We start from the raw sequence: 26,818 nt of genomic DNA, 5'->3' as shown, positions 1-26,818 counted from the left end.
TCTAAATGCACTTAGCATAATACCCTCCAAATCCCATCCATGTTCTTGCAAATGGCAAAATTTCATTCTTTTTTATGGTTGAGTAGTATTCCATTGACTATATTTATATACCACATCTTCTTTATCCATTTGTCTGTTGATGGACACTAAGGTTAATTCCATATCTTGGCTATTGTAAATAATGCTGCTATGAACATTGGGGTGCGTGTATCTTTTCAAATTAGTATTTTTGTTCTTTTCAGATACATACCCAGGAGTGGAATTGCTGGGTCATATGGTAGTTTTATTTCTCACTTGATTGATTTTAAAATTCCCGAAGTTATTTTGCCTCCCTGCTGCCCCCCCCCCATTCAAACCATGCTACAGTTATGAAGACAGACTATGGGCTGTAGAATCTAGCTGACGTGGGTGTGTGGAATTAGGGTCTGTACTTCTTAGTTGTTGGATCCTGCATTACTCACTTGACTTCTCTGAGCCTCAGTTCCTCATCTGTAGCATACAGTTAAATAAAGTCTACTTTCCTTTCAAGAGTTGTTGTGAGGCTTAAATGGGAGGATACATGTGGAGTGTCCAGCCCAGTGTCAGTGTTTGGTCCCTCCTTTCCCCAGGGCCTCACACAGATGTCTGTATATATCGACAGATGTATGAGCTATATTGAAATGTACTTCATTGATGTCAGATCTACAAGGGTTTATCTACAATAAAGCAATTCTAATGCGTTGGCCATGGGAAAATGTCTCAAGGTTAAAAGTAGGAAGGATCTGCTGCACATGGACGATTCTCCAAAGGGATGCTTGTCTTCAGATATACTGTGAAGCTTCTTTACCATTTTTGCCACATCCAAGTATAAGCTGTGTTATTATATACCCACATTTTTGAAAATATAAATTGGCTTACTTTTTACTTAAATCTGTTTTAGAAGGGAACTTTATATCACAACTTGCTCAGTGAGTGACTGCTTTTCCCCTGCCCCCAGCATATCAACTTACAGATCCACAGGGTCTTTGTGATGTCACATGGTTAATGTCCTATGTCAGGACCAGATTTCAGGTCTTTTGTGGCTGGAGCTCTCTCTTCTATCACTAAGCTGTGTGTGTGTATGTGTGTGTGAAGATGGCATGATTGGATCTAGAGACCAGGAGTAGCAATTTGCACATAGATGTCTCAGCTGCAGATTTAACGTGCAGATTCGAGACCTTACCATTATATATCTCAGCCAGTCCAATTACTTGCTTTCATTATTGAATAGATTACCTAGGAGGATTTATAGGGTATAAAAATGCTTTGTATGTAAAACTAATTCTCAATACACCTCAAACTTTAACTTCTGCTCCTTTGTGCTAAGCATTCTCTCTCCATAGTTCTATTTTATAGCATCAGTTGTCTTCTACAGATTAATATATTAAGTCATATAGCATTTCAGGATACATTTATTTAGACTGCATTTTCTTCCAGTGCAGAGAAAATATTGGTTTCTTAAAAAATTAATCGTTGAGGTGAGGGTTCCTGAGACCAACTGTATATATATGTTTGCCCAGGACTGGCCTATAGCTAAATGGCCTTTAATAGATATGATTGACTCAGATAAGGAAACAGCAATGGGGGAAGCATCTGAAGGGAAACGTTATTTGCTGCTCACAGCGGCAAAGGGGTAGAGTAGCAAGCAGGGCCATGCTCTGAAAGCAAGCTAGAGGCAATAGTCATGTCAGGTTGTGCAAAGATGGCTTAGAGCTGATGGCAGGACAGGTTCTACACAGTCAGAGCCGTGAGCCCAAAGTTTATAAATGTAGACACAGGGACTCAAAAGACTGTCCACCTAGCCCCAAGTAAGAAGGCTTATGGTGAATGTCCTTATGTATATGTGTAACATTGCCGATGAGAAGCTGGTCACAGCGCATGTCCAGGAGAGCTGGACCTGCATCTCCACATTTAGCTGCCACATTACCAGCAGGCTTGAGTTCTTTGTTCACACCATTAAGGTTGCATACCATTTCATCTGCCACGTTTACTTACTTAGTCTACCCATTTCAGCTTCACTGTCCTCCATCCCCTTATCCCTACCCAGGTCCCATCTACCACCCCCAAGCCCGTCTTCCATTGAAAGTCACAGGGACTTCTGGTAATTTGGTCTGAGCCAGTGAAAGTCCTGGTCAGTTGCTGCTGCCTGTTTTTCATGACCAACGTGTCTAAATTCTTCAGTCCTTTCCTAGGAAGGGCTGAGTGGCTGTCTATCTTTTGCCCCTACCCTTTGTAGTGTGTGTGTGCTGGTTTTCGGAAGCAGGGGGCAGCTCTTTAGCTTGCCCAGCCCATAACCTTGTTGGCTGCCTTCTCCCTGGCTTTCTGGATGACGTTGTCCCTCCCTTGATCTCTGTGGGAATCCCAGCTCTGGAGGAAGGGACTGGGCAGGAGGCAGGGTACCTTCAATAAACACTTGGTGAATATGAGTCTGCAAGTCTCATGACCTTTCCATTTGTTGTCTGTTTCTGTGGTCACAGCCGGGTCTCAGGATGGGAAAGAGCCTTCCACACATTGTGAATCACTACGCCACTCCTCCTTAACAACTTCCACTGCCTTCCGGTTGCTTGCAGGGTAAGTGGTATGGGAGATGCTCTGCACACTAGCTTTGAGCTCACTTTTCTCCTCCTCCTGTCATTCCCTCCCAAGACTTCATTCCAACACATACAGGGTTTCTTCGTCTCTCAAGACCTAGTTCAAACACCACCTCCCTTGGAAGCCTTCTCAGACTTTGCTGATACGGAGGTAGCCCTCCTTCCCCTGGGCTCTCACGGCACTGTGTGTTCACCTGAGTTCAGGCACTTTGCACACGGTACTATAATTATTAGTTTATATATTGGTTATTCCCACCCTTCCTTGCCCTAGACTGTGAGCTTCTCACGGGCTGGTGTGAGCCTTATTCATCTGAGTGTAATCAGAGCCTGAGTTCCATACCTGGCTCTCAGCAGGTGCTCAGAAAATGTTAACTGAATGAATGCAGGAAAAGGGGAAGAGAATTGGTCTTCTGTTAATTTATTGAGCAAAATACAGTAGGAAGATTCAAGGAGGCACTGATCCAGTAAAGAGAGCAACAGTGCTTTAATGAAACTTCTTTCAAATCTGTGAACACGTTAGCTATCAAGTAAATGCTTTTATTCTTTCTGCAGAACAGATTTCCAAAGAATAATCACAATGTTTAGGTTAATAAGATGCTGGACAGATGAGTAGTCAAAGAATGTTATAAAACAACAATTCCATCAACTATATACCAAATGCAAATTTACTGAGACATCAAGAGAATGTATGTTTATAGTTACATGGCTATAAACAAGACATTATTACAGTAATCAAGTCCATAAAACTAGAAAAAAAAGCCATATAACAAAAAGGCCTTTCATAAGCTATTAAATGAGCACACACAATAGACAAACCAATTCTATATTTGAAGCAGCATATAGCACCAACATGTTGGCAGGACCAGTAGAGGGGTAACAGGCTGCTGGATGGAACGGGGGACTCTCCGCCATCATCTACTTCAAGCCCCGTTTTACAGATGGTGAAATGGAGGCCCAGAGAGATGGAGTGCCTTGTTCAAAGTCACACAACACAGGGACACAGGATTGGCTAGACAACGAATGATCCAGGCCACCCAGCTCTAGGTAAGTGTTCTATTTTAACATACAGATAATTCTACTTGATTCAATGTATTTTTTTTCCTATTAACAGATCTACCATAAAAGGTCAATACAAGTCCTAACACACTCTGGTATTATGTTTATTGAGAAAGGACTGACATGTACTGTGATTTACTTCTTGGGACTATATAGCTGTTAAAATTCGGAGTAATCACTCAGATGACACTCTCTTAGGTGCAAACTGACTGAGAAGAAGGAATCTGAAGGGAAAGTTTGGCACATCCTGCACTACCTAAACGAACTACCTTATGCCTCAAAATTACTAAATTGTTGGTATAATTTTTTTTTTCTGATAGTTGAAAGATTAGTAAAGCACAGAAGTAGTCCCAATAGGGAGAAAGCAAATCAGGTCTTTCCTTTAAAGGGTAAGCATGGCACTTTTCATTTTAATAATAAGGTAAAGAAATGTAAAAACCTGATTCTTATTTAGAAAAAAACCTATAGCTTGTGAACCACCCGGTATAGAAAGTGTTTCTCTAGTTAAAAAAAAGTGTTTCTGTAAAATACTTTGGAGTCATGAAATTCTGTCTAGCATATCTTGCCATGGTCCCAAAGGCCTCAATTGGACAGATTTACGATGCGCTAATGAAGATATAAGCATGGAAGAAGAGATCACTGTTAACAGAAGCAGCATTACAGACAAAGTAGAGTGAACCTATTTAAATAGCTTCATAGATATGAAGGCAAGGAGTTGCATGCACGTAAGTGATTAGGTGTGTCATTATAGTGGTAGTTGGAAAAAATAACACACACTGGGCATTTGTCTGTCATTATCAAAAACCAGTTGCTGCTGAATGAACTGTGGCTTTACAAGTAGAATAAAGCCTGATAAATAAAAGTGACTTCTGCATATCATATATATGTATACATATATTATATTTTTCTCACATAGATGTCTAGTTGTAAGTAAATCAACATTTAGCTACAATTTTTCTCCCCCTCGGGTCCAGCATCAAAGGATTTGATATCACTTTTCTTAAACATACCCTATACCTGGTTAGGAAGTTACATGATTTTCATACTCGTAGCCTTTATGATATCTGGCCAGCAAAAATAAAAATGAAATCTCCTGGGACCTCAAGTCCATTCCTTACCACTACAGGCATGTTAACAAATATACAGCAAACCATATTTGTTTTCTGTTAGGTAAAAGAACATGTTTTAGTACTAAAGCATAAACTACGCTTGCTACCAAAAATGTGTACATAGCAGTATAATAAAAGTAATTTCACGAAAATATTTTGTAACAAGCTACATTATAAATATTTAAAGAAACATGGTAAAAATCAGAGTGAAAATAAGATTAGTGTTCTGAAACTATCAGTAGAAAAATATACTTATAAAAAAAGAATGTCTCATTAAGTGAAGCTGTAAATGTAAAGTTGTCGTCTTATTAATGTACATTTCAAATATCACCTTTTGAAAGGAAAAACCGTTCTCTCTCCAACAGGTGCCTATAATTTACTTGGAAACTGGGCGTTTTGCAGAACTAAGCATAGATGACAAGAGGGTAACAGCGGTGGCGTGATTTCCACATGGTCCTGGCAGAGTGAGGGCCGTTCACAATGCTGAATAGGCAGGTGACTTGGAGAAATATGGAATATATTTGAGCAGTTTGGAAACAGTACTGCATTTGTTCACCCACAATCAGCATAATACTCAAAGCTCAGACACTAGATTTTAAAAGGGGCTTGCACTACAGGGCAGGACTGTACAGAACTAGGGAAAACCGTCGTAAATAATTCCTTCTTGGGGAGGGATCCTTTCTGAGAATATTTTAAATCGTTCATTAGTAGTTGTTTTTAATGAACTGAAGCTGAATTAAAATATCAAAGGTCTAATGTATGGTTTGGGCCCATAAATAAGCATTTTAAAAGACCCTCTCTTCCTCTTTGATAAAGTTAACATACCCTCTGGCCACAGGAGATGCCTTCTTTTGGCATCCCCACTGGAAATTCTGAGGATGTGTGGCAGGACCATCATGCCCAGAGGAAAACCAAGGAGCCCAACACCCAGCTGCTGGAACCGTGGGCCCAGGTAGCGAACCACTGGATCCTAGCCTCTCTCAGATGGTGTGAGGACAAGCTAGGGATGACGATGACGCTGCAGGTATTTGAAAAGAGCTTAAGTAAGTAAGTGTAAGTGTCTGATACCTTTACGTTCTTTCTGTATGTATGTTTCTTCCCCATCATGATTCTGCCCACTTGGGGCTGGGAGGTGAACATTACCTCTGAGGACATGCTCTGGTGGCAGAGGAAAGATAGAGGGGAGGCAGAGAAAGTGAGCTAAATCACAAAGTTGGGCCAAGGAGAGCAGCTGTTTTTCACGCATTCCTGCTCTTCTCTTGGCCCGGCTCACGGCTGCTCTGTCTCGCTCCCATCGTTAGAGTGGAAATTTCAGAGGTGTCTACCCCTGCTCCAGAGAACGTGAGCCCTGGGGCACAGCTGCCCAGGGTACTCCCCAAGGGCCTCCTCCCCTTTTCTAGACGCAGGATCACTGAAGCCCGAAAGCCCTTGGTGAATTAATAGTCATATCATAAAAGGGCTTTTAGTTCAGTTTTTAAATTTTAATTGGCACAGTTTACTGTAGCCTAAGAGGTCAGCACGATTTCAAGAGGAGAGAGATGCCTTCATTACTCAATGACAATGAATGCAGTCTTCAGGGTGTTCTTTACTTTTTGTACAATAACTATGAGAAAAGAATTTAATTCTACCCACACACAGCTCAAGATAAAGGTATAACTTCTTCTGGAGTTGAACTGATGGTCTGGAGAGAGAGACATTTTAATAGGGAAATAAGCTTTGAGATGTGTATATACAAACACACATATATATATACACAAAACACTCCTCACCCACCTATACTGTACAGCTTGGCATAACCCTACTAAGAATATACTATGAGAGAAAGGCTTTAGGACAAGTTATTCTTGGCATTTTAATCGAGACGAGTCCTTAGGTAATTTAGGTCTTAACTGGATCATTCACATATTTGTTTTTTTAAAAGGCCAGACCAACTTTCCTTCAGCAGTAACCCAATATGACACCAGAGTTAACGAATGGAAAACAAGATTGTTATTCTCTATTAATTCATTAAAGGGCATTTTAGAGAAAGGACAGCTTGGAAAACAAAGACTTCAGAGTCCATGATTCCAAGTCACTTAAGAGCATTTTAGTTATTAGCAGTGGTTACCAAATAAGCCGAAGGTAAATCTTTTCAAGGAGCTGCTCATCGTTTGCTTTGTTGAGAAGAGGGGAGGAACCACTTCACTACTCCTCTATAAGATGATGCAGGTCTTTTTATCCTTGAAAGGGTTTTCTGAAGTTGGTATCCCCATCAGCAGAGGGTCATTCCTCGCATGTTCCTCGCAGTAGGACATGAGGTCCGCTGATGCCTTTGAAACCTGGTGCGCAGACAGACCAAAGCAAACAAAGAAAATATTTACAGGATACAACTAGAGATGATCATACTAAGTGACGTAAGTCAGACAGACACATACCGTATGACGTCACTTATATGTGGAATCTAAAACCTGGCACAAATGAACCTATCTACAAAACAAACAGACTCATAGAGAACAGACTGGTGGTTGTCAAGGGGGAGCGGGGGAGGGAGAGGGATGGAGTGCGAGTTTGGGGTTGGTAGAAGTAAACTACTATATAGGTTGGATAAACAACAAGGTCCTACTGTATAGCACAGGGGACTATATTCAGTATCCTGTGATAAACCATAATGGAAAAGAATATATAAAAAAAGAATGTCTATATGTGTATAACTGAGTCACTTTGCTGTAGAGCAGCGATTGGCACAAAACTGTAAATCAACTATGCTTCAATAAAAAATTTTTTAAAAAAATATTTACAAACTTGAAAGGTATTTGAATGCTAACCCACTGGGTGGAAGACTGTTGGAGAACAGGATAACCAAAGTATCACTCCCAGATTATCTGTTACTTAAAGAGGGAAAAGGTACTTCTAAATGGAGAAATCTGGCAGATAAGGCCTTCCTTAACCAAGTGATCAAACTGACATCAGATGTCTCTTGGAGTGAGTGCAGAAGACTTGCCACCAGCCAGCTAGTATTTCTGCCCAAACTTTTAGCCTGAATTTGATCGTCAGCAAACAATCCCATCTAACGTGAAGGCCATTCTGAAAAGTGAGTGGCCTGGAATCTTCGAAACTGGACTATGTGTTAGATACTATGAGCAGCTGATCTGAATGTAATCCCTGTACTGTGGTTACGCAGAAGAATGCCCTTATACTTAGGAGACAGATGGTGAGGTATTAGGGGCGATGCGTCACGATGTTTGCAAATAACTTGCAACAAATTTAAAGAAAAAATTATGTCAGTTTTGTGAGTGTGTGTGTGTGTGTGTAGAGACAGAGAACACAAGTGGGGTAAAATGCTAATAATTGGTGAACCTTGGTAAACAGTATATGGGTGTTTGTTACAACTCTTCCACAGGTTTGAAATTTCTCAAAATAAAAAGCTGGGGTGGGGAGGGGAACAAGAAAAGTGTCTGTGATTCAAAGGAAGGTTGAATCTTAGTTTCTATCCAATAACAACTCGATTAGAATGCAGAACAGAGTTAAAGAACCGAATTATGGGCTTGGAGCCAAAACTCAGAATGGAGCCAAATTCTAGTAGAGCTTCAAGATTTACTGTTAAAGACTGGACTTGGGGGAATAAAAAGAGGGACAAAGCCAGCACGGGAAGATGCAGTACCTTACTTCGGCATGAGTTAAAAATGGAAATACCACACCCTGTTCAGAAGTCTGAGTGGGAGACTCGTTAGAATAATCAGATAAGTGTCCTCAGGCCAGGGGCACAGGCAGCCTCCTGTATTTTTTTTTTTTTTTTTTTTTTGCGGTACGCGGGCCTCTCACTGTTGTGGCCTCTCCCTTGGCGGAGCACAGGCTCCGGACACGCAGGCTCAACGGCCATGGCTCACGGGCCCAGCCACTCCGCGGCATGTGGGATCTTCCCGGACCGGGGCACGAACCCGTGTCCCCTGCATCGGCAGGCGGACTCTCAACCACTGCGCCACCAGGGAAGCCCTGTAGGCAAATTCTTAACCACTGCGCCACCAGGGAAGCTTTTTTGTTTTTTTTTTGTTGTTTTTTTTTTTTCAGCCTCCTGTTTTGAAGACAGGTGACTATCTCTAGGCCCAGAGGAATTTATCAGGTGACTGCTTCAGTATCTAGGAGACGGCCATTACTCACAACATTCCAAGGCACTCACCGCCTAGCCCTCTCTGAGGGTCTGGGGGGAAAAGACGTCAAAGTCAGGTGACCCAACAAATGCCTTCTGGTTTCCTCCAGATTTCAACTAAGGCTGGCGATACTTACCCCGGGTTGCAGACTGTGGTTGTCCAAGTCTGCACACACTGAAAAGCCCACCTTCTCCTAAAAAGGACACCTGGGTGTTGACTTATGCAAGGCCACCTTGGATACACTGATAACTCTAGAACACTTCATACATTCCAGAGGGATGACGAGGGTGTTTATAAAGTCCACCTGGAAGCCCTGTCCCGAGGGAGAACACGGTGACAGAGGGGGCTCGACCATGTGCGCTCAGGGAAGGCAGGTCCTCAGGAAATCCTGTCACGGGCTTTAGGTTTTCTGTCCACACAGAGAGCCTCACACAGACACTTTGTATCGCCAGTGCTACGTTGAAATGAAAGTTAAGATTCAGAGGCTCTCAGCTGGCTCAGGGAACAGCCTGGCACCTGGCCCAATTACATGGCATCCACCTTCTCAGAAATGTGGCCCGGCCTTGGGAGGGCAGAGGGAGCCGGTCAGAAAACACGTCTGACCCACTCAAGGCTCTTACCTTTATTCTTTCGATGGAGGCCTCCATTCTCAACTGCTGCACAGTCCTTCTTGCCTGGGCGATGTTGTTGGTGCTGGCTGTCTTGGTCGACATCTTCAGTTACGGTTTCACCTGAAATCTGAAGAGAACTTTTTTGTCAAAGGTGAAGAACAGTCATCTTTAAGTTGCTTAGACCTTCATAATGCTTTGAGGGGAAAAGGATGCATTCCCGGTCACCACAGCCTCTTGGAGGCTGCTACCACAAAGCCCCTCCGCAATGGGAGTGGCGGCCTCAGTTTCTAAGCTTGTAATCCTTTTGAGACCTTCATGAATCTTTCGTCTGCAGAAACCCAGTACTAGTAGTTTAATCCATGCACCCCATATACAGCATAAAGTAGCGTTTTCTAAGGGGAAGCAAACACACACACACATCTGTGGTAGTTACCAGGCCTCCGGCCAACGCGGACCGTGCTCCACGTGCAGGTTAACATTACTGCCCTGTACGTTAATAGAAGGTTTGATTTCATTTCATTTTGGCTCTCTTACCCAACTATTACACTGATACAAATCCTGGCAACAGAAAAGGGCAGAAGAGAGTGCTTCTGGAGAACTCTGCACAAAGGGTGCATTTTTAGGTGCTATCAAGATTTGCAGTCGTTTGGAGAAAGTTAGGCAGATAAGGAAGCCTTTATTCAGGAAAAAGTGGGAACCTTTCAGCTGAAAGACTCTCAATGACAGATCCACAGCAAAAGTCACATAGGATACAGCCTCAAGCCTGAAATATTTAATGGAATTACATCAGCACCTCCCCCCCTGCCCCACCCTGCTGACCTCTCTGGCTTCATCCTGGTGGCCAGGGCACTGGCTAATCCCACACCCCCATCACATGTTCGTGGGCCTGCCCTCTGCCTCTCTCTCCCGGTGAAAACAAAGGAAACATCCCGGACCTTGAGCTTCGACCGGTCTAGTTGCCCAATGGCATAGTCCAAGGGGAAGGCGGGCTGGAGAAAAGCACTGCCCGGTGCCCCTGCCATATGTGGCTAAGTTCTCTCTCGGCGCGGTGGCGGAAGACAATCGCAGAGCTGGCAGCCCTGGCAGTTTTATGAGTCAGAGCAGGTGGACAGTAGGCGTGCCTCGCCGGCGCCAGGCAAGGACTCAGCAACGTCTGAGGGCGCCGTGGCACCAGCAGCAAACGCAGGCTGACTCAACCTTCTGGAGGGGCTGCGGGTGCACAAGGCATATCTGCCATAAAGGCTTACGTTAGACAAGGCTGCCGAAAACAGCCACCCACAGCTCCTGCGGTGTGCACGGAGTTCTACTGCACTCAGAATGCTGAGTTCAAGGACTCGGGTAGGGCTTGTACCTTCTAAGTCAGAGGCAGCTTTGGATCAAATGCCCAAATAAAACTGTGCTTTTCACTGCGTGCGGAACTTTGAAGTCCAGCCTAATCAGCAAGCTTCATGTTCCTGGTTTGGACCCTACCTCTTCCAGTTACTGAACCTCTATGAGCCCATGTTTTCTCATTTGTCATAGGGATACTACTGTTTTTGAGGATTCAATTCACTGGTGCACATGCAGTGTTTTGCATAGGACCAAGGCACTCCATACACAGCAGCTGCTATTGAATTTATCCTTGGGGGTCACACCCAGCACAATGAATGGGAATCCTCTGTGTACCTACCTGCCTCCACCTGGTCAATGGGCCTCCAGGCGTCTTGACCGACTGCTCTGGGTGGGCTGTGGGCATGGGCCCCAGGCAATTCTGCTGCACTCTGGTGTCAGGGCAGAATAGAATGGCTGGAAACAGCCCTCTGAGGATTCCCCTAGTATAAGGGAGCCCAAGCCCTGCAGGAAACTGGGAGGAGCCGTAGTGTGGCAGGGCACGCTGGCCTTGCCTTGGGCGACCCGGTTACAACACACTTCCAGACAAGCTGCCTCCTCCTCAGATTCCGCACTCATCCTGCCCCACCCAAAGGAGAGGCTGAGGGTCTCCTCCCGGTGACTTTGCACACACCCAGCAGTCTGGCCCAGCCCTTCTGCGCTCCCAGCAAGCACCTGTTAACAGAGCCTTTGAAATGGGTCTAAGGCAGCAGGCAGCCTTTCTGCGAACAGTTTGAAGTGCCCTGATTCACAGCGCGCTGGTCCTCGTTTTGTTCCCTGTAGCATGTTAAACTGGGCTCCCCTGCCAGCTGGCGCCGGTTCTGAGGATTGGCCCCCAGCCTTCAGAATGAGAACGTGACACCCTTTCTGAGTGGCCTGTGGTTTCCAGGCTGCACCCTTAGGACTTTCTAAATGTTCCCTTTGCAGGAAAATAACGCCAAGCAGTCTCTTCTTCTCAACCTCTAGGGCATAAAGTTTCCAAGGCCTGAGCAAGTTTTCCTGTAACTGCAGAACATTTCACACACGTATCAGGACTGGGTCAGCCATGGCTCCTCCCACCCACACAGCTGTAAGGAAATAGACCACAATTTGGCTTTAGTTATAAAATGCTTGGGTAGGTCCTCCTAAAATTGGTGAGAAACTTTGCATCTGGTACACGGACGACTTACTTCCTGACTGTATTATAGTCACGATTATAAACAGCCAGCGGTTCACAGTTCATGCTTGCCAGCTTGGGGCTCTTACAGCTTTCCCCACTTCTGACATCTGTGTTCTGACCTGCTCCTTCACAGAGAGCCCCCTCCCTATCCCTCAGATAGCTTCCCGCTCCCTTCTGCTGGGGATCCCTCTAGAGAAAGTTGTACACTGGGCCACTGGTAAAGAACATAATTTCTTGGGCTTCCCTGGTGGCGCAGTGGTTGAGAATCTGCCTGCCGATGCAGGGGACACGGGTTCGAGCCCTGGTCTGGGAAGATCCCACATGCCGCGGAGCAACTGGGCCCGTGAGCCACAACTACGGAGCCTGTGCGTCTGGAGCCTGTGCTCCCCAACAAGAGAAATCGCGATAGTGAGAGGCCCACGCACCACGATGAAGAGTGGCCCCCACTTGCCACAACTGGAGAAGGCCCTCGTGCAGAAACGAAGACCCAACACAGCAAAAATAAATAAATTAATTAATTAAAAAAAACAACTTATGATAACACACGTCCAATGGAGAAGTCAAATCAAAATCATGTCGTTTTAACTTAAGGAACCTCTTCAAGGAACTCGGTGGGCTGAGCTGCCTCACGTGTACGAAAGCAGGGTCACGGCTGCTTGACGTCTGAGCGGTGGGTGGTGTTTACAGGAGCAGGAGGTCTTGCTGAGGACGTCCTCCCCACTTGCAGCTGCTCTGCATTGCCTCAACAGCTGGGCTGGGGCAGAACCAGACCGAGAGGCTGGGACACAAACATCTCTGAGCCTCTCTGCACCCTCAGAGGGTGTCTTTGGTCTTCCCTCAATGCACGGATGTCTGGCTGTTTGTTTGTGCTACTACTTGGATAAAAAACTTGCGTTATTCTTACTCCAAAAATAGCTTCCAAGACAAACAGCGCCCGATGTATAGAACCTTAGAGCACACACATGCTTTCATCTGCATTCGTCTGTGAAGCCTCACTCTCAACCTGAAAGGTAAATTACTTTTTCATCCTTGTTTTATAGATGAGGCAACCAAAATTAGAAAAACTTGCTCCAAGTTAATCCAGCTCAGAGCCTTGAACTAGCTTTTAGGCCTCTCCACCCCAGAAGCCACACTTCCTATTGTATCAAGGAAAGGATGCAATTCCAATTAATTTGATTTGCAAACACTCTGGACATCACTGAACAGTCTACGATGTGGTTCTCATCAAGGGCGACCTTGACACTCCATGACCTGGAGTTGTGGCCTTGCTGATGGCTTCACGTTTGTGCAACACCCCTTCTGGTGCAGAAGGCATCTGCTTGTCTGTCTAGTGCCCTGGAAGACAGGTCTCCCCTCTCATATCCATAAGCTAAGTGAGAATGTTCTCGCTGTGGCTATTAGGCAAGGACTGAGGTCAACTTCTGGAGTCACTGGATAACCCACCCAGAAGGGCCCAGGCCTGTGCCTGCCTGTGCAGACACCCAGGTTTGATAAAACTCTGGCTATTGCGTCCGCAGCCTTGTTTCCACTTTTACATGTGGCTGAGAGATTTGAATAAACATAAGTAGTATTTAGCTATTCAAATACTTTGCATTGGTTTTAATGCTATTATTCATCTGAATTCTCAGTTTCCTAGAAATTCCTAGGAACAAGATGTCACTTTAGGGAAATGTGGGCATTTTAATCTTTGTCTAGTGGGGCCTGAAGCAGGGAGAGGAGGGTGGGGATGGAAAGTGTGTCACAGAGCACACTCTGCGGGGAAGGCACCAGGAAGCCCCAGGATCTGAATCACAAGTCATCATGGCCCGGCCAGTAACTGAATCACTGGAGTGACGCCAACTTTCTGAGCAAACACACCCCTTGTGGCTGTAATAAAAGAGCAGGCTGCAAAAAAAAAAAAGCCAGCAGGCTACCACTTACCCTCTGATCCTGCCTTCAACCATCAATGTCCTACCCCAGCTCTCTGCCAAAGGGGACAGCAGTCTGTCTCACAGGCTTGTTGGAAAGACAAACCGGAGCACCTGGCACTGGTGCACCCTGTACACACAGACATGTAACCAGCGCTGGGCCCCCAGGCTGGTTAATACTGAAAACCACGTGTTCAGTGGGAAACAAGGGAAAAATTCAGACAGTAAAAGAAGAGTTTCAAGGTAATGTGATCAGGTAGCAACATCTACTGATAGGGTCTTGGCAGGAGTTCAGGGAGTGGACAGTCAGGCCCCTAAGAACCGGTTTTCTATTCTCATGAACACTTATTATTTTCTATCAGAGCCTGCAGGCTGAATGCAGACTGCAGATGTGTTTGGCTGGGTCCCACAGAGGGTTAACTAAATTGTGTGTGTGTGTATGGTTGGAGGGAGGGAGGGAGGGAGAGAGGGAGGGGGGGGGGGAGAGAGAGAGAGAGAGAGAGAATGTGTGTGTGTTTTAATTGTCAACACTTGAAAAATGAAGAGATTTCACCTTAAACAGAAAAATTTCTGGAAAAATCAGAAAATCTTACACAAGTGGGCTGGATCTGAGCAGAGGCACACCTGCCAGGCCCTCTATTTGAACTTGTGGCACAGCCTTTACACTGTGCCTCGGATATTTAGTTCCTGGGACATGCTCAAGGATTAGGCCAGGGGACTTGGACTCATCCCTGGCCCTGCCCCTTCTTACCTTTGGCGCCCTGGGCGGGACCTGTAGCCTATCTAAGCCTCAACTTCCTCATGGGAAAAATGGGGATAATAATACTTTTCTATCTCAAAGGACTGTTAAGGCATCAGATAAAATGAGCATGTGAGTGTAGTAAACACAGAGGACACTCCTGCGGAGCACCTGGTAGCTGCATCCGCTGATCACAGCCCGTGGGAAGCCCTCTGAGCACCCGCAGGCCCTGACGTGTTCCCCCCTCCTGGAGTGGGAAAGTAAACTACCTCTCCCAGCGTTATCAGCTGAGTTGTATCCCCCCAGAATTCACAAGGTGTAGTCCTAACCCCGACCCCAAACAAAGCTCGCAGGCAATGAGGTCAAGGGTAGTTGAACCTGTGACTGGCTGGCTGCATGTCCTGCCCTGCTCCTGTCCAGTTCCGAGAACACAGAGCGCAAGGAACAAGTTGCTGGCCTGGGAGGATGGAAAATAAGACGGACAGATGAGGGAGGGCTGCATAGAACGGTGGAAGACGTGCTTTGCGGTGGGGAAGAGACAGCGAAGTGACAGTGATGTTCCTTTCTAAGAGAAGTATGTGTGGGCTCAGAATCAGCAGTGAAAAAGAAAGAGAACAATTCTCTCTCACAACCTCAACAGAGCACTTCCTCTAAAAGCAGATGCTTTTAAACTTGCTAATAACCCTTTGAAGTCTTTGTCTGGTATCTTTGATTAGTAGATTTTACCTGACATCCAGGGCACATGTCACTGAATAATGATGATGGTGATGAAGATGTTATTGCTATCGTTATGATGATAAAATTCAAAAAACCACCACCGCTTACTGAGTACTTAGTATGTGCCAGGTAAGTAAATTCCAAGAATCATTTCATTTAATCTTCTTAGAGATGAATTCTTTTATCATTTCTGCTTTATAGATGAAGCACAGAGAGGTTAAAAGATCTTGCTGAAGATCACGCTGATTTACGTAGCAGAGCTGGGACTCAGGGCCACCTGACTCTCAAGGTCATCCTCTCCATCGCCACTCTCTACTGCAGGCCTCTGAACATCAAAGACACAAGGAAGGAATCGGGAGAAAGCAAGGCCAAGCGTCAGCCAGAAGCACTGGACAAAGAAGACAAGGCCTCCCTTTAGGGCCTGTTGCTCCTTCAGATAGGTGGTTTCCATAGCAATGACGGTAGAAGTGGGGAGTTCAATGGCCTTGAGAGAAGATCTAAGCGAAGGAGAGCTGGTTGCTCTTATTTAAAAGAAGGACTGCCCCAGATTCCAGGTAGGACTACTGCTAAAGATGCAGGATGGTCCCATCATCCTCCTGTGCCCTAGCGAAGCTGGCAGGGAGCCATGAGAATGAGGCAATCCTGGGTAATAAATCCAGAGGAGAGAGCTGCATAGCCTGAGCAGCTGGTTCCTAACTTAACTGTGTATCTAGAACACCTGGGGCATTTGTTAAAGAAAATCTGATTCATTATATCTGATGCAGAGCCCAAGAATCTGTATTTACAAGCTTTCTAAAGGATTCCGATACAGGTTCTCCTGAGAAATACCAGTGATGATTATTAGAGTCTCTGCCTCTTGGTTCGACCCATGTTTATTTCTGCCTGGGTCTTAGAACAGGTCAGTTTAAAAGAATGCCACTTCCTACCTATGCTTAACTTTTCAAAGCTCTGGACAAGTCCTGGAAAATTCTAACTCCTTCTAATGACCTTAACCTACAGGATTAACCCTCCTTCAGTTTGAAACAGTTCTTAGCATTTAACATCCTTTGTAACTCAAGTCTAAATTTGTTTTCCTTAACAGCTACTTCCTTTTGGAAAGTGTCTCCTCCCTGGCTTCCGAGACGCCAGACCATCATGTTCTTGCCTGTCTAACGCTCTTCCTTTCTACAGCTCTTGTTCCTTCTTCTGAGTTTGGTTTTCTCAGGGGCCCAGTCCTGGAGGGCTGGTGTAGCAGAGCGAACAAGAGCCTTTAGAGTCAGATAAATTCGAATCCTGGCTCATCATGGACTACCCCACGTTGTTTCACTTCTCTGACCTTCAGTTCCCTCATCTGTAAAATGGGAAGGGATAATAATAGTACCTACCTAACAGGGTTGTACCAGGAGGATATGAGAGAACATACGTAAATTACTCAGCACCTGCCTGACCTGCAGTGGCCTCAGTGACGGCAGATGCCTTACCCATTAAGGACTTTAGCTAAGACCAACACATTTCTTGTGCATACAGCCCTGACCCTTTACCTTAATTCCAATGTCTAAATAAAAAAGCCTATTTCAATTTACACTCAAATGCCGCACAGCTGCTTCAAACACAACACACCTAAACCCCGATGCAACACAGCTGCCTGCCCCCAATCTTTCTCATGTCCCTTTCTCAATGAGTGACACCACCGTTGTCCTGGTCACGAGGCATCCTTTTGCATTAGCCCTCCTTCCAATTCCTAAAACCAAGCTTTGTCCAACAGAAATGTGAGCCACATATGTGAGGTTAAATTTTCTAGTAGCCACATGAAAACAAAATTAAAAAGTGAAATTGATATATTTTATTTAGCCCAATATGACCAGAATTAAAACGTAAATCAATGTTTAAAAAATCGAGATATTTTATTCTAAATCTTTGAAGCTCAGCATACATTTTGCACTTACGGCACATCTCGATGTGGATGAGCCACATTTCAAGTGCGCAGCAGTCACAGCGGCCTTTACTGAACAGCGTAACCTTAGACTCTGGCACTTTCTAAATTCTTTTGATTCCGACACTGACAAACCCCGCATTGAAATTTCTCCCCATTTTCTGGTCTTGGCTCCCAGCACCTCAAGTGAGGGCTATTGCAACAGCCTCATAACCACTTATGTCCCTTATTTTCCTCCAGTCTAATCTATCCTGACCAGCATATGCTCAGATAAAGTACCATTTTCAGTTTATTTCTCTCTGGCTCAAAAAAGTTCCAGGGATTCGCCAGGAACTCAGAAAAAGTCCAGAGGGCTCAGCTTTGCAGTCAAGATCCTCCCTAGTATTTTGGCCCCATAATAAAAATCCTACTCATAAAAGCAGCTTATTGCTACACAGAGCTTACACCAGACACCAGCCTATACGCCAATCACTGTCAATACGTTATCCTACTGCATCCTCACAATCACCCTGTGAGAAATTCTATGTAGTTTCACCCCCATTTTATAAATGAAGAAACTGAGGCACAGAGGGGTTAACTATGTAGCTAGCGTCAAACAGCTAGCAGGCTGCTTGGCTGGGATTTGAGCCCAGGCAGTCTGACTCCAGGGGTCCAGCTGGAACCTCACCTGCTGTATACTGCTGTAGCCTCAGGGGGCTGTCACCCCATCCTCTGGCTTTGTGGGCTGCGTTTTCAAGTCCCATCTACAAATCTCCACCCAAGTTCTCCGCCTGCTTCTCTTGGCCAATTTAAATTCTCTCTTCTTTTAGGCTAGTTCACATTTTTAACTCTTCCAGGAAGGGCTCCCTAACTATCAATACTTTTGCTTACAGTGACTAATTCCCCTTACGAATTCTTGCTATATGCTTGAAGCTCAGGGGTTTCAAGGACCCCTAAGGGATGGCCCATGCATGAGATGGAGAGGCAGGGGGAGATGTGAAGGAAGCCCCTAAAATTGCATGCAAAATTCAGTTGTGCGCCTATGTTTATTTTTTCTGAAGTGAGGATTTATAGCTATCATCAAGCTCTCAAAAAGGGTCCGCAACACCATTTATTTATTTCAATGCTTAACTGTATGTTATTTAATGCTTATTGTCATGTAACTGACTTTGTGTGTGAAAATCGTCTTCCCACTAAACTGTGGGAAGTTTAGCTCAATAATAATAGTATAGCAAGTACATTTATTCATTACTTACTATGTGCCGGCTACTATGTCAAGTACTCTCTAAAGATAATACTTCACTTAATACTGCCTGCAACTGTAAGAGGTCACATTTATTATACCTATTGGGACTGAAGCTCAGGAAGGTTAAATCATTTGCCAAGATCAGACAGCTAGAAAGTGGTAGAAACAGGATTTGAACCCAAAACTCTCCTACTTCAAAGCCACGCCCTTAACCAGGCAGGTGCGTTATCCATGCCATCTTCTCTCTCGTAGTGACTAATGCAGAGAATGGGGCCTCAATAAATACCTGGGTTAGGTTAAGACACTCAATATAGCAACCAATACAACACATCAGCCAGTGTGAACCTATTACCCTGAGGTGTTATTGTATACAGTGTTTGTCTTCTTAGAAACAGGATACACCTTGCTGCTCCTTCCCCCATGTACCCTGCAAAAGACTGCCTGTTCCAAGCCAAAGGTTACCCTTCACAGCTCTGAAGAGCTGGGCTGGAGTCCCTGGGACTCCAATGCACCTGATCAGGGCCAGTTTCTGGGACTGTGAACATTCACCTCCAGCGTGGGCTGGCCACTTGCGTGGTGCCCAGGTTCTGAGGGCAATGCTGCTCTGCACCCCCATACTGTGCCCCAAACAGGTTCACAGCCAGTGGAGGCGGGCCGAGGGAGCAGCTCTCTGATGTGCACTGCAGAGGTGCAGGGTCCAGCTCCCCCCACCGCGTATGCTGAGCTAGGGTCCAGCCATGCAGAGGCACGTGTTTACCATCAAGACTGAGAGTGACCTTTACAAACAAGTTTTACTCTCTACCTAGCATAGTGAGACTGGCTGAGAAATGATTTGCTCATATCTGTGTGGCTGGCTGAGGACAGCTGCATGTCCCATTTGTTTATTCATGAATGAATAAATAAATGAATGGATGAATTCCACAACTATTTAATACTGAAGACAAAGGCTGACACTAACAGAGTGCTTTTCCTGTGCCAGGCACTGTGTTCAGGGCTTTATGTAAAGTTATCTTACTTACTCTTCACAGCACCTCTGAAAAAGAAATTACTATTATTTCATTAACTAGTTTTGAAAAGAATATATGTGCATAGTCAAAATTTTAAACAGTCGAAAGGCGTAGGCAACAAAAACTAGCTGTCCTTCTAGTCTAGACTTCCCAAGGTAATCACTGTTACCAGTTTCTCGTGTTTCCTTCTGAAGACATCACACGCATACACAAACGTGATTACCCACATACCTGTTCCAAAAAATACAGATGGGAGCATCTCATGCATTGCTCTGTACCCTGTTTTTTTATTTTAACTATATATTTGGGGGTTATGGTGAAGGTGGTGTTATTAGCCCATCTTCCAGATGAGGAAACTGAAGCTCTCCAGGGCTGAAATCAACCCTGGTGTTCCTAGCCATCACTGCACACATCACATCTGTCTGCAGGTTCTACAGGAGAAGCTTGCTGGGGCTGGAGAGAGGAAGTGGGAATGATCAGAGAAGCGGAAGACTGAATTCCTGCCTTCAAAGGGCTCACTGCTTTGGGGAGCAAACGATGCTATACGACGTGAGGAAGCCCCCTCCTCCCCATCAGCCTTCCTGAGGGATCTGCCTTGCACCCCCTCTACCTCCCCTAGCAGGGCTGGATGCTGTCTGCAATGAGATCCCTTACCCGGGCTGTTGTCCCCAACACAGCCATTCCACCCTCATTCCTAGTGGGCTGACAAAGCAGCAGAACAGAGATATTTAGGATTCTGGTCATAAAGGCCTAGCATCTCCCTGACTTTGAGCAGAGGACGTGCTTTCTAATCCTGCTAAGCAGAGAGGAGCTCACCTAAATGCCCAGAGCGAATTAAGACAAACAACCGAACACCTAACGGGAGAGCTGAAAGTGAGGCAACAGGTAAACGCCGTTACATCCATTTTCGATTAAGAAGCAACTAAGTAGTCATTCTCCTGCTTTGAACAGCACAGCTGCTTGAAGGCGTAGGAGTGGGGGGGGGGGCGTTGAGAGAGAAAAAGGCTGAGAAGGACTGAGACGTGTGTGTGCAGCACACTGACATTTACAGTCACCAGCTGGGCTGGGCATGGCCGACAAACAATGAATGTGGGCTGTTACACTGGTGATTAAGGGGCTTGTGACTCCAACAAGATGGACTAAGCCCTGAATATGAATAAGGAATATCAGTGGGCCCATAAGGCAGGCCAAGCGCAAGCATTAGGAGCTTAGAGAAGACAGAGCCAGTGAGGGCTTGAGCAAGCACACGTGCACGAAGGATACAGTTCTTAAATGGATCAGTCCCTTAAGGATACGAACTGGGTAGGTGGTGGCAAAGGATTGGGGAGAATTTAGAACGGTTATTGAGGGGAGCAGTAGAGAGTGGATGAAAGCTGATTCTGTTATGTGAAAATGGGAGCCACTGAAGGTTTCTGACCAGAATGACAGGCATAGGAAGTGTTATCAGAAAAACAACCCAAAAACCTTTTGTAGGATGGAATAGAAGTGGGGGACAGAGAGAGACAAGTAGAGTATTTCCATGGAAGGGCTAGAGGGCAGGCAATACGGTATAGGTCTTTTTTTTTTTTTTTTTTTTTTTTGCGGTACGTGGCCCTCTCACTGTTGTGGCCTCTCCCGTTGCGGAGCACAGGCTCTGGATGCGCAGGCTCAGCGGCCATGGCTCACGGGCCCAGCCGCTCCGTGGCATGTGGGATCTTCTCGGACTGGGGCACGAACCCGTGTCCCCTGCATCGGCAGGTGGACTCTCAAACACTGCGCCACCAGGGAAGCCTGGTATAGGTCATATTTACGATCAGATGGAACTGGGTTCAAATCTGGGCTGTGCCACTTCGTGTGTATGTGGAATGAGTCACTTAGCCTCACTGAACCCCGAGGCGCTCTATCTGTAAAATGAGGTAACAAGAGTGCCTACCTCATAGGACTGTAATGATTTAATGGGATCATATAGAAAAGAGCCTGGCACACGGAAACCACTCAATGTTATCTATCAGCATCATTACTGCCATTAGGAGTTAGAGCATAATGTTTCAAATATATGGAGGCAATTGGAATGTAAAGAAAAAGCTGGATGCAAGAGATAGGAAATGTAAGAATGAACAAGACTTCTTTCTTTGGGCTGGATGGGGATCAACAGCCCGGAAATGGTGGCTGAGCGCTAGACTTTGGAGGGAGAGCATGAAGAAAAGAGCAGGGCGCACCCTTGGGCCTTCCCCGTGTGTCGGGGGACAATAACGGCAGCTTCAAAGGAGCAGAGAAGGGGCAGGGCGACACTGTCACAAAAGCTAGGGGAAGAGAGGCAGGAAGGGCACGTTAATGCTGTGTAAATATGTTTAGTCAGTTAGTTATAAATATGTTTACTTAAAATATATCCAAATAACACACTGGAATAGTTCACAATGTAGCTATAGATAGGTGGTGAGAATTTTAGGGAATTTTCAGTGTTTTTATGCACTCCTGCAGTGGGTACGTTTTTATTTTTTTGCTCTTAATAGCTAATACTTGTACAGCACTTACACTTGCCAAGCATTGTTCTAAGAGCTTTACAGATATTAACTTACTTCATCCTCAAAACAACACTATGAGGTTGTTACTATTGTTTTTCCCAGTTTAGGATTAAAGGAACTGAGGGAGGCAGACGCTTAGAACACAGCCAAGGTCAGAGCAAAGGTAAGTGCAGGAGCCAGCGCTGCGATCCCGGCAGCCTGGCTCCAGAGTCTGTACTCTCAACCACAAGTGATGCTTTTATGATTGAAAAAAAAAAAAAAAAAATCCCAGTAATTGTTATTCACAAAACCAGGAGGCGGGGCAGTTATTAGTCACTTTACAGGGATAAAGGAAGGAGAGAGCAAGCATTGCTCATGGAACTTGGTGATGGGGGGGCCCCTGAGTGAGTGGTTTCCACCGTGTGAAGGGAAGGGAGGTCGAAGGATAAGGGACCAAGAGAGAAGCATTGATTCAGGAATGGTAAGCGCAGGGGAATATGAGAGAAACGTGGCTGAAAGCCTTCTAATAGGCGAGGAAAAAGGGAAACCAACTACTGACGCACCAACAACGTGGGCAAATCCCTTAGGCATCATGCTGAGCGAAGGACGCCAGTCACAGAAGAGTGCATACTGATTCCATTTTCTTACAGTTCAAGGCAAAACTAATCTATGGTGCCAAACGAGAAGGGTAGTGAGAGTGGGTGAAGAGGTAGATGAAGCAAGACTGGCTATGAAATTTGTTGCTAATTGTTGAAGCTCGGTGGCAGGTACACGGAGTGCATCCTACTTTTGTGTATGTTTGAAAATTTCAAGGATAAAAAGTTGAGTAAAATTCTATGACCCTAAACACTTCATAACCTATAACATGATAATGACCAACACCATAAGATGAGCTCTGTCATGAAAGAGTGGAAGATACGTTAATTATTATCTACTGTTTCCTCTTCCAGGTTACCATCTAGCAAGTATGTCCACAGTACAGAGGAAGTAATTTAATTGCCTTTTTAGGAGGCACAGAGGGGATTAAAACAGCCATGATCTGGGCCCTCTGCCCACTGTACGTGGCACTCAGGCCCTGAGTCACAGGTGCCAAAGTTTAACTTGCCAGGAAGCTTTGCACCCTCCTTGCATTCACTGACCAAAAAAAAAAAAAAAAAAAAAAAGGCCCAACTCTGGTCCCATAACTCGTACATGCTACCGACTACATAACAGGATACTTAATTTTTCTTTCTTTCTTCATCTCACCTTCTCCCATGAAACGATAGCCAGGGAATATGCCCCACCTCCTTTCCAACACGTCTGGACTTGATAACTGCATTGGGGAAAAGCAGTGTCTATCGAATTCCTGGAATGACCAGCAAGATGAACTTTCCATGCTGGCCCACACAGGTAAAGTACCTGTTTGTTTTGAGACTCATGGAACCTAAAAGTTCATATATTTTCAAAGGGAAAGAACTGAAGATACAAGGGGTCCCCAAGGAAGCTTCCTGTAGTTCTAACTCATTCTCTATGTAAAAGGATTAGAGCTCTCCCTTCCAAAGCAAATTTGTTGATTCCCTCCTTTTCCAAAAAAATAAGTAAGTTACTTGAGGGAAAACATGGACTAGGAAACCAAGCCAAGTCATTTAAGGTCCAAACCTCATCAGCAACATCAATGCAACTTAAATAATTTGGCACTCAAAAGGCACACTTCTACCGCAGCTCACTGGGTTCTGTAAAATTTCAGAATATCTCTTAACAGGGGATATAAAATTCCTCAGAAATATGAATTAATTCAAATCCATTAAAATTTTTCTTTCAATGAGATATAGAACTTTTGAGAAAGAGGGCTGAATCAAGCAAAAGATCGATCATGACAGAATGACACTCAAGACCACTGGAAAGAGGACATCAATTTAAATACACAGCACGTTACTACCAACAGCTTGCTTGCTAAGGTTTGTTCTCTTAAACACGAGAATTTCACAAAACGAGAACATCAAATGGAATGCAGTGGGAAAGGATGCTGCCTGTAAGCCCAGATAAAGCATTTCTATGGCCACTCTCAGCCCCAGATTTTCCAGGCCAGAACTATTTCAAATATTCTGCTTCTCTTGGTGTTCTAGTAACTTACCAGACCACACGTCCCAAGGGCTGGCTTTACGACTACAGTCATCATACTTCTCACAAATATTTTGCATCTACTTCACCCACAAGAGTCCTTCTTTAAGTCTAATTCTCTCTCTGATGGCTGGCCCTTGAGGCCAGCCACCCCGTATTACACAGTTCTCTACTTCTTCCATACACAATACACACAAGATAAACACACACTGATTTGGTTTGTTACGAGACACATGGATAGCCCTGGCAGGAAGCAATGGCTTTGCGATTTTTCCTTTTCCTAATTCAGCAAACAGAAGGCGCAATATATTCCTGGGGCTGGACACACGGCAGGAACTCAATGCTTTCTCCAATAAAATTATGACACAGGGATCTGTGGCAGTATTTTAGATGAGCGATGATAAGGGCCTGAACCCAATGTATAAAACTCAGAATTTCTGAAACAAATGCGGATCATGTCACATTACAAAAGGATTCCTTCAGGTAATACTTTCCCAGATGCGTTACCTCCGGATGAAGAGGTCAAGTCAGAGAAACTCACTGTATTAGCTCTGTTTCTGATTATATATCAATTAGGAACCGTAACAAAAATCTCTGAAGTATAACATTTTACACAACTCCTTCTTATGTCTTAAGCACAGTTTTACTTGAGTTTCCAAAGTGAACACTAGGGCATATACTTTCCTCATTCCTGTACTTATGAAAGGAGGGTGACATAGATGTTGGTTTTAGGCTACCTGCTACCCTTGGTTTCAGAAGCAGCTCCTTATCTGGACTCTGGCCTCGGTGGCACTTTTCCCCTTATATTAAGGACGAATATAGGAAAGTACAGTTGTGATGCTGCAAGCTGTGGAAAGAAAGAACTACCCCCAGATGCCTCCATTGCTTAAGTCTGCTTCTGCAGGTCAGGTGCTTACCGTGGAGGGAAGGGGGCTGCTTCCCAAGGGTAATTCATCTTATGAGTGGCACTGGGAGTAACATACACCTTCCAGCAAATGCTAATACCAATATGACAACATTAGTGCCTATTATTTATTCAGGCATTTAACTGTAAAGTTAAACTTTTCTAACACTTAATGAGTCCAGGGACTAAATTCCTGGGAGAGATCATAAGAAATCAGCACTTAGTTGTCTGTGACCAAATGCGAGTTTCAGAAGGTTGAAGTAGATTCTATCAAAAGTTTGTCCTTGGGGTATTTTCAGAAGCACATGAGATTCTTCGGAACAATTTTATGTATAATATAAGCCAAAATAAATGACGTGTTTATATTACATGTAGAAATTATGAGACTGATTTTAGTCGATTGAAAAAATAAACATATTCAAGTCTTATAAGCAGCCATGACCTGTCAGTGTCAACACTGATAAATGAACTGACCCAGTGATCACATGATCACAGATGCTTGTGCCTTCATTTATAAATGAAAACCATCCCCATCTAAATTCTGGGGAAACATACCTATGTGTCACATACAGATGCTGCCATATGTTTGTACGTCACTTCTGCCTCGACCCAATGTCGAAATCTGGTATTCTATTTCTAATGGGGTAAGCCTGGTATCCCAATAATGCCCCCAATTTATGAAGTGCTTTCTCATATACCATCTATATCAGATAGCTTCAACTAAATACTTAATTTCAACTTATGGACTTGTTGAACTTCTTGAACTTAGCATGCAAATGTATATGGTCAACAGGTAAGATATTTTGCAGATAACCGGAAAAGTATCAGAATCCTTTGCCTTACAAGACTCTTATTTCTTAGTAGCCTATCAGGTGCTTCCCTTCTTAATATTTAATGTAACATTCACTTTTAGTAATTCCATATACTTTTTTTTGTGTGTGTGTGGTACACGGGCCTCTCACTGTTGTGGCCTCTCCCGTTCCTACGCGCAGGCTCAGCGGCCATGGCTCACGGGCCCAGCCGCTCCGCGGCATGTGGGATCTTCCCGGACCGGGGCACGAACCCGTGTCCCCTGCATCGGCAGGCGGACTCTCAACCACTGCGCCACCAGGGAAGCCCCCGTATACTTCTTAAATTTTTCCTCTCTGAGACACAACCCGTTTAATGACATTTTCTTAGACGCAGATTATACCTGCACTTAAGAGGTAGCGTGGAGTGAAACACAGAAACCACAAAGTGACTAGACGTTGGACTCCTAACAGGGTTGCTTTCAGAATCACCTGGGCAGTTCTTTCAGTGCACCCAGGTCTGAATTTCACCCCCAAACCTCCAGAATCAGAACATCAGGGTAAGTCCTGGGAAAAGTACGTTCTGAAAAAGTTCCGGGTGATCTGGATGTACATTCGGATAAAAGAGCCGCAGGGACTAGAATACATCAGGGCTGCTCAGCACAACACCTGGGACTCCCTGACTCCTCATGTGCCGAACTGGTGGCCAGTCATTTGTCCTCTCTGGGTCTCAGCTTCCTCATCCTTAGCAAAGGACAACAATGTACACGCTCTGCACCTCTTCTGCACCTTCTCTCTGAGTGGTCCTCTCTTTCCTGCTCTTTAGAATTCCTCAGATCATTGGTTTAAGCACTTAATATTTATATATTGTCATAATGATCACGGCAGGGACAAAGTCACTAAAGTAAACCGTGTAGGGACACGAACAGGTGAATCTAGTGCCCTGAAAGAATTACGCACATGGGAGGGGGGGGTGTGGTCAGCACAGAGCTGCTTC

The 26,818-nt window shown here is 44.8% G+C and overlaps 1 protein-coding gene across 4 annotated transcripts in view; it reads right to left on the bottom strand.

The window, feature by feature from the left end:
• Positions 1 to 3,074: 3,074 nt before the first annotated feature.
• GNG12 (G protein subunit gamma 12) overlaps positions 3,075 to 26,818 on the bottom strand; it is a 124,095-nt gene continuing 100,351 nt past the window's right edge. For all 4 annotated transcript variants that reach the window (XM_033407500.2, XM_033407499.2, XM_049699494.1 and 1 more), the window contains 2 exons: positions 9,522 to 9,639; positions 3,075 to 7,092 (listed from right to left, as the gene is read on the bottom strand). In XM_033407500.2, coding sequence (XP_033263391.1) covers positions 6,967 to 7,092; positions 9,522 to 9,614 — 219 coding nt within the window. In that variant the 5' untranslated portion in view covers positions 9,615 to 9,639 and the 3' untranslated portion in view covers positions 3,075 to 6,966. The remainder of the gene's footprint in view (positions 7,093 to 9,521; positions 9,640 to 26,818) is intronic.

The sequence above is a fragment of the Orcinus orca genome, chromosome 1, assembly GCF_937001465.1.
Source record: "Orcinus orca chromosome 1, mOrcOrc1.1, whole genome shotgun sequence".
In the NCBI taxonomy this organism is placed as follows: Eukaryota; Metazoa; Chordata; class Mammalia; order Artiodactyla; family Delphinidae; genus Orcinus; species Orcinus orca.
The sequence above is the reverse complement of the archived record's forward strand: the minus strand, read 5'-3'. Positions and strand labels throughout refer to the sequence as shown.